The sequence below is a fragment of the Pithys albifrons genome, chromosome 8, assembly GCF_047495875.1.
Source record: "Pithys albifrons albifrons isolate INPA30051 chromosome 8, PitAlb_v1, whole genome shotgun sequence".
Lineage (NCBI taxonomy): Eukaryota > Metazoa > Chordata > Aves > Passeriformes > Thamnophilidae > Pithys > Pithys albifrons.
The window spans coordinates 32139807-32153339 of record NC_092465.1 but is presented as its reverse complement, the minus strand read 5'-3'; the positions used below and the strand labels follow the sequence as shown (position 1 = coordinate 32153339).

General features: G+C 44.4%; 1 protein-coding gene across 10 annotated transcripts; it reads left to right on the top strand.

Annotated features, from left to right (window-relative positions):
* Positions 1–216: 216 nt before the first annotated feature.
* Positions 217–13533, top strand: C8H2orf88 (chromosome 8 C2orf88 homolog). Of its 10 annotated transcripts, XM_071562634.1 has the most exons (5): positions 217–286; positions 369–496; positions 5695–5805; positions 6355–6432; positions 9786–13533. In XM_071562634.1, exon 5 carries the CDS (start codon positions 9942–9944, stop codon positions 10191–10193), a length of 252 nt encoding a protein of 83 aa, XP_071418735.1. In that variant the 5' UTR covers positions 217–286; positions 369–496; positions 5695–5805; positions 6355–6432; positions 9786–9941; the 3' UTR covers positions 10194–13533. The 10 variants fall into 10 exon arrangements, with proteins under 10 accessions (XP_071418735.1, XP_071418738.1, XP_071418744.1 ...); XM_071562635.1 differs by lacking the exons at positions 217–286; positions 369–496 and adding an exon at positions 299–343; XM_071562640.1 differs by lacking the exon at positions 217–286 and having other exon boundaries at positions 352–496; positions 6358–6432.

Sequence of the window (13533 nt, the reverse complement as noted above, 5' to 3'; positions counted from 1 at the left end):
AGGAGAAGCCAATGAGAGGCGGCTTTCCTGCCTGGGTGATTTTTTTCCCTTTTCGCCTTATTTTAAATGGCAGGGCCCATCCCGGTCCGAGGCAGTTCCGCTGCCAGCGGGAGCGGGGCGGAGGGATGTGGCCGGGGGGACCCGGGCGGGGCGGGGCGGCAGGTGCGGGGTCGGGGCCGCGGTGCCACTCCGGGGATCGGCGGTGCTGCCGCCCCTGCAGCCCCGCCCGGAGCCGCCGCCCCGGGCAGGGTGGGCGGGCAGCGCCCGGCGGAGCGGCGGGAGCGGCGTGAGCGGCGGCGGGGCCGGGCGGGGTCCGGGGGTGCTGCCGGCATGGGCTCTGACGGTGGGTTTGCGTCTTTGCCGTTCAGGAGCGGGAACCTGCAGCAGGAGGAGGAGGAGGCGGCGGGACGAGGGCCGGACCCCGCGGGCACCTGCGGAGGAAGGGGCGGCCGGGGGTCCAGTATGCTGTCCGCCCGGACACCGCCCCGCCGCGCCGGTAGGTGCGCGGCTCCAGCGCGGCGGGGCGGGCTGCGAACACCCGCGGGGCCGGGGCAGCACCGGCCTCCCGAGCCAGGCTGTGGGGGACAGGAATGAGCGCCGGGCGGCGAGGTGGGGTTTGCCAGGACAGGCGGCGGTGCTGCCTTTACTCCTCCCATCCTCTCGCGGGGACGTTGCCGGCCACAGAGTCCTCGAAACTGAGAGGCGGAGGTGCCGCTCCAGTGCGGCACCCGTGCGAATTCCTGAGGAGACGGTGCTGGGGACAGCAGTGGGAGCGATGCAGAGTGGGAAGGTAAACGTCGTGGCAGGTCCTCTCCAAGCTGCGTTCCTGCTGCGGGGAAGACGTGACACTATTGACTGTGTACACCGAGGTGGTGTAAGGGTTTGTCAGCCCCTGTCTGCTCTGCCACCTTTAACAAGTACCCTTAACAAGCTCCAGCGCAAACCCACACAGGGCAGGTTGCCTTCATCTGGCACGTTGTAAAATACAGATTTATTCGTGTAAGATCTGCCACGGCAAAAATTGTAAGACATTTAGAAGTGTCTTATGCTTTCTCATAGTTCAGGAAGTAGGAGTCCAAATTAGGTTCCTAAATATAGGCATTTAAAAGAAAAAAAAAAAAGAAAAAAAAAGAAAAAAGATAAACCCCAGGGATTTATATATATTGTAGCCTTAACAAAGTAGCATTTTTAACCTTCAAGTATATACAAATTAGTTTTCTTCTGAATGTTCTGTTCTGCTGAGAACATTCTTGCTTTGAAATCACCTTGGTTTGTACAAGTTGCACGAGGGGTTGGGTAGAGGCTGGTGGTGCTTGTGCCCCTGGCGACAAGGTGTTTCTGTGGGCAGGGTGCTGGGGAGAGCCGGCAGCACTGCCAGGCTGTGCAGGGCACGGCTGCCTTGCCTGTCTGGTGCCTCCCCCAGTCCCAGGCACAAAGGCGACAACTGCTACAAGTAGGAGCTGGCAGGTTTGTAGTGATAAAATTCAAGGAAACAAATACTGGGGGAGAGCCGTGAGACAGTGTGATTTTGAGGCTGACATAGTTCTTTGTTGAAATTCTGGGCAGCTTTTGTACAGCTGGAGCATCTGGTTGTTAGTTCCTCACTTTGTTCTTTTAAATACTCCACTGATTTCTGCCAATCAATAGTTATAGATTTTAAAATGTGGGGCTGCGTTTCCCTATACCTTCCTGTGTGAGATGTGGGAAAATGGTTTTTCTGTTGCTTTCCTATTTCTGATTCCCCTTTTGACAACTGGCTTCTGGAGATTAAAGAACAGAATGGAGCTACATGCTGCTTTTCTTGTGCTCTTCTCTGGTTGATCTTGGGCAGATCCTGGCTGTCTCCTTCCTTTTGACTTTCATTTGTGTTAATCCAGCAGAGCCTTTGCCTTCCTAAGGACATCACAAAGCAAGCCAGTGCACCTCATTCATACCTTATGGTCTGCAGCTCCATATGTTCGTAGTTGAATCTTGTGACAGCCACTACAATAAAGCATGACCCTGTCAGACTGAGATACCGATCCACTGTTTTAGCTGCTGCTGCTCATCAGTTCTTCCTGGCAGGATCCCCAGGCTGGGCAGCAGCCAGTGATAGCAGCAGGAGTGGCTTTCTTGCTCGTAAGGATTTGTGCATCCCTGTTTGTTGTCTGCAGCACTCTGTCTCTGCCTGGCACCTGTGGAGGACAGTAATGTACATTTACAAACAAGGCTAGATTCTAAGCTTTAGCCTGAGTGTAAGTAGTTTGATGTTTTAATGTATTCCTGAAGAGGACAGTTAATAGGTAGGCTTTGACTCCACAACTGACTTGTTGGGATGGACATTTTGTAGTGTATATATAGGAAAATCTCAGTTTCCACTCTACTTCATTCAAGACAGCATTGCAGCATTGTAATAAACCAAGAGGCTGCTTGCTTTGGACCCAGTGCTATGCCCTAGAGCAGTCTGACCTCAGTGTGGGACTTGGCCAGAGCCTCTGACACCTTTGATGGTAGACCTTGCATTTTCCCCTGCTCTGGGGAAATGTTTGTGATGGTCTTCAGGCTATGGATTTTTAGTACAGACGGGGATGGCAGGTGATAATTACAAGAACTCTGGGCTTTGCTGAAAGATGTATTGAACATCTATCCTTCCATGTTACGCAGGATAAGGAAACAGCTGTGGATCTACATCACAAACTTTATACCTATTTCTGATATTTTGTTTCTGTTCACTCACCAGTTTTAAGCGTTATTTTGTATTTGAGGTCTTGGAGAGTTTTGGATCTTCTGTATAACTATTAGCTTTCTCTTCCAAAGGCGTTCCTCTATAGTTTCTGTAGTTGTGTTCCTTAAGTCTTGGCTAAGCTTCGTGCTGATGGAGTTTCTGAGAAACTTTGCATCTTCTTCATGCGCTTTGTTCTGTAGCCTTGCTCTGAGGCCTTACTTGCTGAGGAAATCCATTGGTTCACTCTTACCCATGTGGAAAACAGGCTTTCATCACCAGCAGGCATCCTGCTCTTGTTCCTAGGGGCGTGGGATAAGTTAATGTTCTCTCTTTTCTGTGGTCTGGCAGAGTCTGTAGTGGTAAATGTTTGCTTTACTTGTATCCTGAGACACTGGGGAAAAGAATCCAAAACACCCAGCATGGAAAAATTTAGCAGAATTAATACTTTGTAAGTATTTCTGTCCAATTTTGGACTTAGTATATATGGTTGTTTGGAAAACTGCTTAGTTAAAATATGAGCAGAACCTGTAAGAAGTTTTCAGCATCTTCTTCCCCTCTCGCCTTCAGGCTGCTCTCTGAGCTCTGTGCAGTTCTGGTGTATAAGCTGCTGCACTGGAGGGAGGATTTCAGGACAGGCTGACTGGGTACAGTTTTATTTTCATGAAATTAGACAGCTACCAAGCACACAGTGTTCCTTGCTTTTAGCAAGACTTCTTTTTCCTGGATGAAAAAATAACATTGTGGCTGCTGAGGGCTGTACCTGCTGGTGTTGCTGTTCTCTGAACTATTGGTATTTTCACCCTAAGTTTTCCTTTGGTACTTTGTCTTTGCTTGCTGCTTCCCAAAGCTTGGGTAAGATTGCTAGAACAGTGCAGAAAGCACTTGTTTTTGTTCCTATGTGGTTGTGTGTTTGGTGAGGGAGGCTGGATGGGATGGGATTGTTTTTTTGATTTTGTGTGCATTGGGGTTTTTTGTTGTTGTTTTGGGTTTTTTTGTTTTGTTTTTGTTTTTTTTAAGTCAGTACTGATTTTAGACCTCCAGAGTTTGTCAGCCTAAAAACTCACATCAACACAGCTGGGCTATTTAACAGCAAACCCCCCCCTGCCCCCCCACTCCCACTGTGCATGTAAATCACAAAGTGAAATAAGAAACATTTTCCTCTCTCCTGTTTTTCCCTCTAATATTAAGATTTTCGTGTTCCTTATTTGCATTGCTAAAGTGCTTGAGAGATGAAATGTGACATGGAAATTGCCTCCATTAAGTAACTCCGTGTTCTGACTGAGAAAGGAAGTTGTAGACAGGTGGGAGTTGGTCTCTTCTCTCAGGTAACAAGTGATAGGTCCAGAGGAAATGACCTCAAATTGTGTCAGGAGAAGTTCAAGTTGGATTCTTCGCGTAAAGGGTGGTCAGGCACTGGAACAGACTGCCCAGGGCGATGGTGGAGTCACCATCCCTGGAGGTTTTTAAAAGTTGCATACATGTGGCCCTTTGGGACATTTTAGTGGTGGACATGGCAGTGCTGGATTAATGGTTGAACTCGACCTGAAAGGTTTTTTCTTACCAAAATGATTCTATCATCAACTGTGCTCTTACTGAAAAGCTTTTTAAAGTAAACTAGAAGAAGTGCCTGATTTTGAAAAGCAAGTGTGTCATTTCTCCATTCAGTTATAAACTGGCTTAGAAGCCTGGAAAACCTTTATCAGCTCTGCCCATGAAGGGGAAAAACCCAAGTCTTTGAAATTCCGTCATATACCCTTAGACAGATAACCAGGAGACTTTCACTTACATGCTAATCCTGCACAGCAGTTGTTTGTGGTTGCTGAATCCAGCCCTTTCCAATCTGTAGCTCTTATCTCTTGTTGGAACTAAGGAGCATGAGAGGGAGGGGACAGCCCTGTGAGGAATGAGGGCTCCATATTTGCTTGAGCGGTATTTTGTTGCTTTTGGGGTATTTGGGGGTTTCAGTGATTGCCTGATGTAGCTGCATCTTCAGTATCATGCTTGTCTTAAAATAACTGTAACTTTTTAAAACTTAATTTTCCTGTATTAGAAAGAGTCATTACAACAAATGTTACACGGTGTGTCTCCTGTAGCATTTGCAGGAAGCTGGTTATTAAGGAGAAGCAGAAATGAAAGCTGGTGGGTTGGACTGCCCTGGGAGCCCCTGCCTGGGGCTGCTCTGCATGGGGAGCCTCTGAGTCCTGCGGGGACTGAGGCGATGCTGTGACAGAGTGAGTGATTCATCCCTCTGCCATTTGTGTGCTGCTGCTCTGTTCAAAGCTGCAGAACATCCAAAGGCAGAATACCATGTGTCCTCCTGAGTAACAGCCCACCTCAGCACAGACAGAGCATGTTCAGGGTCTGTGTTTCTCTCCATTATTACACAGAGGACATGAATACTTAATGAAATTGGGTGCAGTTCAGAGGCATGGCCTCTGCTGGTAGGTCAGCTGGGTCACCTGCCCAAACCCAAAATTTGAATATCTTTGTTACAGAATATTATTTATTGTCTCCATGATAATGGCAGCACTGTGAGTATCTGAATGCTCTCCCTATGCACTTGGACAATCGAGATCCAGATCTCTGTAGAAGCTCTGAGAGGGATAAGGGAATACAGGAGAGAACTTTTAAGCTTAGGTAAAAGATAGGGCACATTGCCCTTCCTATACCCTTGCTGAAATCATCTTTGACTAGGTTTGCTGTGGAAAGAGGCTGGCATTCTGCATATAGTCAGGAATCACTTCCCCAAGCTGTGGCCCCACTCTGCACCCAGAATTAGGTGCTGTATATAAATTGTTGCAGCCTGTCATTCAATCTAATTTATTAAGTGCTGTATCATCCTTTTACCTTTGTCAAAGTCAAGTTCTGTGTGTGAGAAAAGGCAAAGAGCCCTCTGCAAGGTCAGCACTACAGATTCATCAACTCTGTGATTATATGTACTTCTGACTCCTTGGTGAGTGCTCAGTTCTGTCTCTGGGTTCCCTTTGCAGAGTCCCAGAAGTGAAGGTGTCTGTGCTCTTTTGGGGACAAGGGGGACAACCTGTTAGAAGCAGGCGTGGTTTGCGTAAGCAGCATATTGAACTTCTCTTGTGGATACCGAGGTAAAAACTGAGAGCCTCCCCCCGCCCCTTGAGGAGGGTTATGAGGAGTCATATTTGAACCTGAAAGTTTGGGAAGTCTGGCTCTGTCACAGCAGAAATCACTTGCTGTCTTTAGCTGGGCAAAGCTTGCACTAAGCTCTTCTGAAAAATATGACTGATTTTTAATCTGGTGAGTCTGTAAAAGAAAGTGTTATGGAAAGCAATTTCTTGCAGTATAGTATTGAACTTTAAGATTTTTGCCAAGGTTCTTGTAGATGGAAAACCTTTAAATGGTAGCAGGAACTTATTTGCCTGGGATAGCAAGAGATGTGTAACAGCAAAACTTTTGCTCTTTTACCTGCCTTCATAATATGGAGGTGTATTGAAACTCTTATTTTTGATAGCTCATGGTTAGCCTTTTGTAATTATTTTTTATTCATTATTTTAATACCTTAAAGTTTTATTTGTTTCATAAAATGACAGTTGCTAGTAATGCTTTTTTCCCATGTGTTTTATATTGTCTAATAGTGAATTGCAGGCATTTTTTCACCACTGTTCTGTTTCCTTCAGTAGGTTAGAAACAAACTTACCGTGGCAGGAAACACTTGGCCAGGCTGGCAAAGAAACTGCTTAGCCCTCACATGCCAGGTGAGTTCAGCACCATGGCACCACTCCCTCAATATTTTCTCTCTCCTTATATTACCACAGAGCACACATGCAGTAAATAACATAATAGATGAAACAACACCTGACCTTAATGTAATACACAGTGTTTGTTGTATTGAAGTTAAGTTCTTAAAAACGTTTTGACTGTATGTCCATTGAAATTAAGCATGACTAAGAGCCTGTATTTTTCAGATAAATTAAATCAACATTTCACTTAATGTAAAATCAGTCTTTAAAAAGAGAAGATGTGTTAAGGTTTGTGATGGTGCAGCTTTAACTCCCAGCTGAGGGTGTAGCAGAGCAGACTAAGCTCCCTGACCTCTGCCTCCAGCTTGTCACGTGAGGAACTGTGTGTGCAGGGTTTTGGCTTGAATATCAAACCATCTATGCAGTGGTTTCTGAGACACAACTGGCAACTGCTTAGAGATTAGACACTGAAAGAAACAGGCTCCTATCAGACAATCCTGCCTTGTGCAGTTACTGAATGAAACATCGTGCTGGGAGTAAAATGAACTAGTTTATTTCGGTTTGTTTTTTTTCCCTGTGAGGGTGTGAGCATTGTGAGGAAAGGTAGAGATGTTAAAGTCCCTGTCAGAACACCGTGGAGGTGACTTAGGCAGAGGACTTAAACAGCACTTCATCATGTGTGTGCAAGCCATGGCTGTCAGAAAAACCAGGAAGCAGCCAGGAGGTTGAGGGCAGCCTCACTTGCAATCATTCCTATGCTAGCAATTATTAACTCCAGTAGAGCAGGCAAACTATAAAACTTACTGTAGCAACTTGGAAATTACCAGGCTCTATAAATAATGGAATGAGCAACAGGCAAGAATTTAAACAAGGGTTGATAATTTTGCTTTTAAGCTCAACTAGCAGTCAGTTTGGAACAAGTGAGTTGTTCGCATGCCTTGCTGTCTTCAAGCTTTATAGCCCACCCTTTCCTATGTGTAGGACAGTAGGACACAAACATTTGGTTTAGCCCAAATGAAAAGGCAGAGGTAAGAAGGTGGGAACAGAGGTAAGTCCTACAGAGGATGATGCTGACCTTAGGGAATTCCTCCCTACCTGCTTTAGGAGATGTTTGCCCTCCACCTACTCACATTCCCTCTTCCTGCTGCACATTAACTCATCTGCTGTTGTCCCCTAACAGAGATCTCCAGTTGTAGGAGGGAAACATATTAAAGTAATGATAAAACACTGACAAAAACCCCCCAAACATATAAAAGACTATGACTCCAGCCTTAGACTATTCAGATTTGGATATTTTATCTATTTTAAGTCAAGTGTCAGGAATAAACTCTGATAAAAATACATTGTTACCAGTAACACAGCTGGAAGGAATTATGCAGCACAGGTGTGTCCCTCCCAGTGAAGTTGTGTGTTACCTTGGCTGGATCAAGACTGCAGCTTTCAGATATCAGCAGTGCTGGGTTGTAGCTGCTGTTAGTGACTCTTTGCAACGTTATATACTTCAAACTATGTATTTGACCAGGAGAGCAAGTTGAAGTTATTTTTATTAATGTTTTATTATGGTAAATATTGAAATTAGACATTCACAAGATATTACTATTAGAAAGTTTTGAATTATTCAGATGTCTGAAGTGCTCCGATTCTCCCTGGCCTCTGATCCGTAAGTATGTTCCATAAGTGTTTTATGTTTGATCGGTGTATGTGGTGGATAGACATGGGTTTTTATAAACGTCCATAGGGATAAATGCAGTTTCTTGTGCAGTGAAGGGAATCCTGCCTTTTACCTGTCTAATGACAAGTTATTAACCCTGCCTTTTACTTGTTTAAAGGCAAGTTATTAAAATAAAACTCTCACTGACAGTTTAGCTCTCCTCTGTGTTGGTAAAACTGCAAGGACTAGAAGCAGGGTTTGTTACAGGCTTATTAACGGCACTATTTGCTCTAAAACACACTGGCAGGTGCTGCAGCATGCCAGTAGGCCCCAAAGAAACTTACTGAACTTTGCTGAAGTGTTCTGCGGAATTTTCTCTAAAACACTGAAATGTTCTGATGCAAAGCTAAAGTTATGAAAGCATCTGTATGGACTTTGTGATTTCAGAAGCCCTTTAGGTCTGACTTTCTGCCAGGAACACCAGCATCCCTTCTGCCTGCTGGCATTTCAGCCCTACAGACAGGTAGGGAAGGTTTTTATGGACTAGCAAAAAGAGGAGAGGAGCTTGTCCCAAGGAACCTGGTTCTCCTGAGTCAGCTGCCGGACTGGGGAAGTCCCATCCTACCTGTGAAGCATCATTTGCCTGCAAATGGGATTGATTTCCTCTGCAATACTTGCCTGTCATTAGGTTACTGGATTGGGCTATTTCCTCCAGTGTATAAAGGAAATAAATAAGGCTTAACATCTTTGCCATGATTATATTTTCAGTGGCTATTTACAAAGAAAATCTTTAACTTTGGCTGACCTTAGTACAACGTCATCGGGTGAAGCTGTAGGGAACAGTTGGTTTCTGTGCAGCACAGTCTTTATTTTGGCTAGCAGTGTTGACTCTGATAAGTGGGTAAGTGCATGCCAAGCAAAGTCAGGCATATCAGGAAATTCTGCTTTGCCTGAGAAACAGCTTTGTAGGCCAGTAAACAAAAAAACACATACCAGAATCTGGAGCTGACCAATTCTGGATCTTCAGGAGTTTAAAAGGACCCTGTCAGGTGTTTTGTCGGTCACTCCCCCTTCTCTAGATGCAGAGTCGGCCTGCTTTAGTGAGAATGGTGCTCTGGCTCTGTTGGAACTGCCTTGATCTCAGCAGGCTGCTGCTGCTTTCCCTGACCTTTCCAGGGAAAAATGAAAACAGCTCTTGTTCCTTGTGAATACCTTCTGGTGGTTGTGTGCTTGAGCCTCCTTGAGCAACAGCAGAATGACACTGGGAGTTAGTGTCATCCAGCCCAAGGGGCATGTGATGGCCATGACACAAGACTCTGGTTATGGGGGTTGTGTGGTGCTTCTGTGGGGTGGTTTTGGTGTTTATTTCCTGCAGCAGCACTCCCTGGTGTTAAACACTCTTTATCTGCAGTTTCAGGAAAAGAGCAATACACTGTCAAGTTGGAAGAAACAGTTTATTTTTTTTCTCAGACCTTTACATTCCTAGATGACTTACATCCTGTACTGGGAGTTGCATTCAAAGGCAGCTTGAATTCAGGTCAAACTTTCCCTGCTTGTAGTAGATGGATGTTGCCGATAAAAACATTTTACGCACACTGTGCAGAGATTTATTTAAGCTGCTTCTAACAAGTGTCTGTAGTGAATTTAGCTTTCCTTGCAGCTCACTGAGAATGGTAAAAACTATTTATTGCCTTTATATGAAACACTATTTTGACAGATTTCTTCAGAAGCACAAAAGGAGATGTTCTGTTCTTTGAAAATGACTGGAGCCACTGGCAAGAAGCAGCAGCACTGCATCAAACAAGGAAACCATTTCCAGCTTATCAAAACATGCTGTTGAACTGAATTTTGCAGTTGTGTTTTCCAATGTACCATGGGATGCATCAAATCCAAGGCTGCCTGTCAAGGTCCGAAGGCTATCCAGGATGAAAAGATTGGGGAAGGCAGCGGGGAGAAATCCTCTCTGATAGCAGTGAAGGTGGATGAGAAGGGTCCCTCGAGCACCATAGTGCTGGACTACGCGCACCGCCTGTCCCGTGAGATCCTGGAGCAGGCGGTGAAGCAGTGGGCAGTGACGGAGAGCAAGTACAGCGACATCCCCTTCATCGAGAGTGACGTGCCCTGAGCCCTGCCTGGCAAGGACCACCCCAGGGAGCAGCCTGCCCTGGCTGGCCAGCAGTTTGCACGTGGTACTGGTGAAAATAAAGTACAATCAACTGTGGTTTGAGCACATTGACACTGTATGGATGTGTTTTCCAGGGGAGGCTGAAAAAAATTTGCCTTTAACTTATACTGCTAACAAACTAATTGGATCACAGTAGAATCTATTCATCAAGTGTCATTTGTTATCAGCTGTATGTTGAGTGTATTCTGTCTTTGTGTGTGTTGGATGTGACCTGAAATTACTGTTAAAAAGAAGCTGAGAAGAATGTGGCTGCCCTGCACCTGTACAAGGAGTGCCACAGAGGCCCCAGTGACACTGAATGGCAAAATGTGGATTATTTCTGTGTACTGCATAAAAGATCAGTGGTTTCTGAGTAGCTGAGACGAGCTCTCTGTGCTTGGTAAATTTGTCTGCATTTTGCTAAAGTGAAACCAAGGTCTGCATGTAGCAAAGGTAACTGCTGTCATAAATTTTACTTTGATTCTTTGACCTGACTAAGTCTCTCATGCTACAAAATAATGGAGGTGATGAGAAGCGTAAGAAACGTGACAGTATTGACAGAACAGTGCATTATAATTAACAGATGCTTCTGTAAATGCATGAAAGCCAGTCTCTCAAATCCTGCAGTAAGATAGGTTAATGACATCTGATCTCTGTGTTCAGACCAAAGCTGTTTGGTTTTTTGGTTGAGGGGTTTTTTTCCATGTTATGGTGCTGGTTTGGGGGGATTTGGTTTTGTTTGTTTTACTGTAACTCAGCTAGGTGTGCAAAAACTACTGATGCTAACTAGGGAAAGGAACCTTCAAAGGTGTGACAGTTCTAGAACAATTTGTTTCATGGGAACTATGGCTGTGTCACACCAAAATTCCTCTCTAAAGTAGCACCCTTGGGACAGGACACCTTCTACAGGCCATTGCTTAGCTGCTGGTAAATCTGTGTATGGTGGTTCCAGCAAGAGCTACAGGAGCCCAGAGCAGTGCACTGGATGCACTGAGTTAGTGACTAAGCCTTAGGCCCAAAGTTCAAGGGCTACATTCTCTACCCACTTTGTCTGGCTTGCATCCACATACTGCTCCCTGCTTCCCTGAAGGACCAGCAGCCTGACCAACCATGCTCGTAACTAGTGTTTGAGAGATCAGGAATGGGATGAATTGTATTAATCTTGAAGGTACATTGTTACTGACATTTTATCCAAAGTGAAGGCCTTGGCATTTTACCACCTGTTTGTTCCTTTTAATTTGATGGCCAGTTTAAAAGACATAGTTCTTTTTCCTAGATCAAAGCACTTTCCATTTTATGTTTTCATTTTATACAGAAATGCTTTCCATACTGGCAAAAGCTGTTACTATTTTTAAAAGGTACATGTAGTTCTAGTGAATGATACAAAGCATGATCTTTCAAGCAATGGGAAGCAAGCAGAGAGAGGACCATGTCAACTGTTATTTTTAGCTTATTCTCAGACATAAGACGGTCTGTGAATTGAGCTGTTTTGCAAATGTTGAGACACAAACTTAGTTATTTGAAATTCACCTATATTGGCAAGTGGGTTCATCACGAGTAAAGGGTGAAAAAAGCTTGTTTTGTGACACAGCACAAGGCTGCCACTAATTCCCAGTGACCAGACTGGACCCTGCTACTAAGACTGTTCTCAGGCTTTTGCTGAAAAAGGGAACAAAATCGGCTTATGCTGTAATGTCCTCTTTGAAGTAACGCAGTCGTCTTCAAAGCCATATGCAAAGTGGGACTAAGGTATTATGGCTCACTTTAATTCTACTGCTAACAGTGATGTTCCTTGAAGTTCTATAGCATAGAAAACATTGGCTCATACCCTATGTTTGCTCTGTCTAAGAAACCTCTGTATAATAGGGTGAGTTAGAAAGCAAAGCCAAAACACTGATCAGGTCCATACATATCAGCTGGACATTGTTTAACCACAGTATTAAAGAAGATTCCTATTCTTACTATAGCTAAAATAAAGCTTTATTTTACAAAAAAAGGCCAGTCAGTCTTGACTCAAGAATGTCAACACAGCTAGCCACAGCAATTAAAAAAAAAAAATCTCAAGCTCCACAGCCATTCTTGGCCAGGCAGGTGAAGAGCAGACAGAAAACTGCACTCACTTTCAGAGTGCAATGAGATGTATCTGCCTTGACCCTTGTACAGACACCTTGGTGGCTGCCACAGGGAGCTGGGTGTTGCAGTGCTTTGCTGTTGCCATGTCTCAAATCCTTCCTTTGGATGTAGCCTTAGCATCTGACACTTCAGCAATATCAGATGCACTTTTGAAAGCAGCTTTTCCACTGGCAGCTGCCACTGCACGGTCCAGCAGCAGGCAGAATGAGAAACCAGCCTGGAGTGACATCGCAGCATCCCTTCTGATAAATACTCAGAACTTCCCTAAAGGAGAAGTTACCCAGGTAAAACCAAACATGCATCACAGCCTGCTTCCATTTGGAGTTCCTGCTGTGTGGGGTGGCTGTGCTGCTTGGTGGGTCCAACCAGTCACTTCCCTGCAGCCCAAACCTCGTCTTCCCTCATTAATGCCTGAGATTACAGCAGCTTCAGTATGGCCTGAAGTGCAATTCCAGCTGGTTTATGATGCTTTCCATGGCATTGGCACTTCAGGGAAAGCACACAGCAAATGGAAAGCAAACAAGCTTACAAACAACAGGAAGGCAGCTTCTCACCAGGAAAATCATCTCTTTTACAAGATGCTGTCCTTATAAATAATGCACTTACCCTTAATAAAAAATAAATAAAACCTGTTCAGTACTACAGTCTGGTGAGACATCGAAGGAGATCTCTTTCCAGAGCTCTGCTGCACATTTAATAGGCACAATACTAATACACAATAAAGACTTCTTTACCTAAATAAAATTCCATCTGTTTGCTGATCATTAGGTTATGCTAAGCTGTGCTACAGTTTTATAAAGTTTATAAACCCACTTAGAGTGGGTTTCCAGCTAAGTTGCCATTGATTCTTTGACTTGATTGTGTGAAATAAAGGCACTTGAGTTTGGGACTGGCAAACTCTGTGAAACCATTTACTTCTGTTTAGGAGTTAAAAATACTTTTGCTTTATATTTTCTCCAGGAAACATAAGATTAGTCTGAGTGGGTATGATGTGACTGAGTTGATATTCTAATAATGGTTCAAAACACATTAACTGCAGCACAACTTTGTAAAATTGACATTTCTGGAGTAAGACACATCAGTATTCCCAAAAAACACACTACAATATATTTTTACAATATTTTTTGTGGAAAATATTTTCTTGTGGACCAAATAAAATTCAACTTAC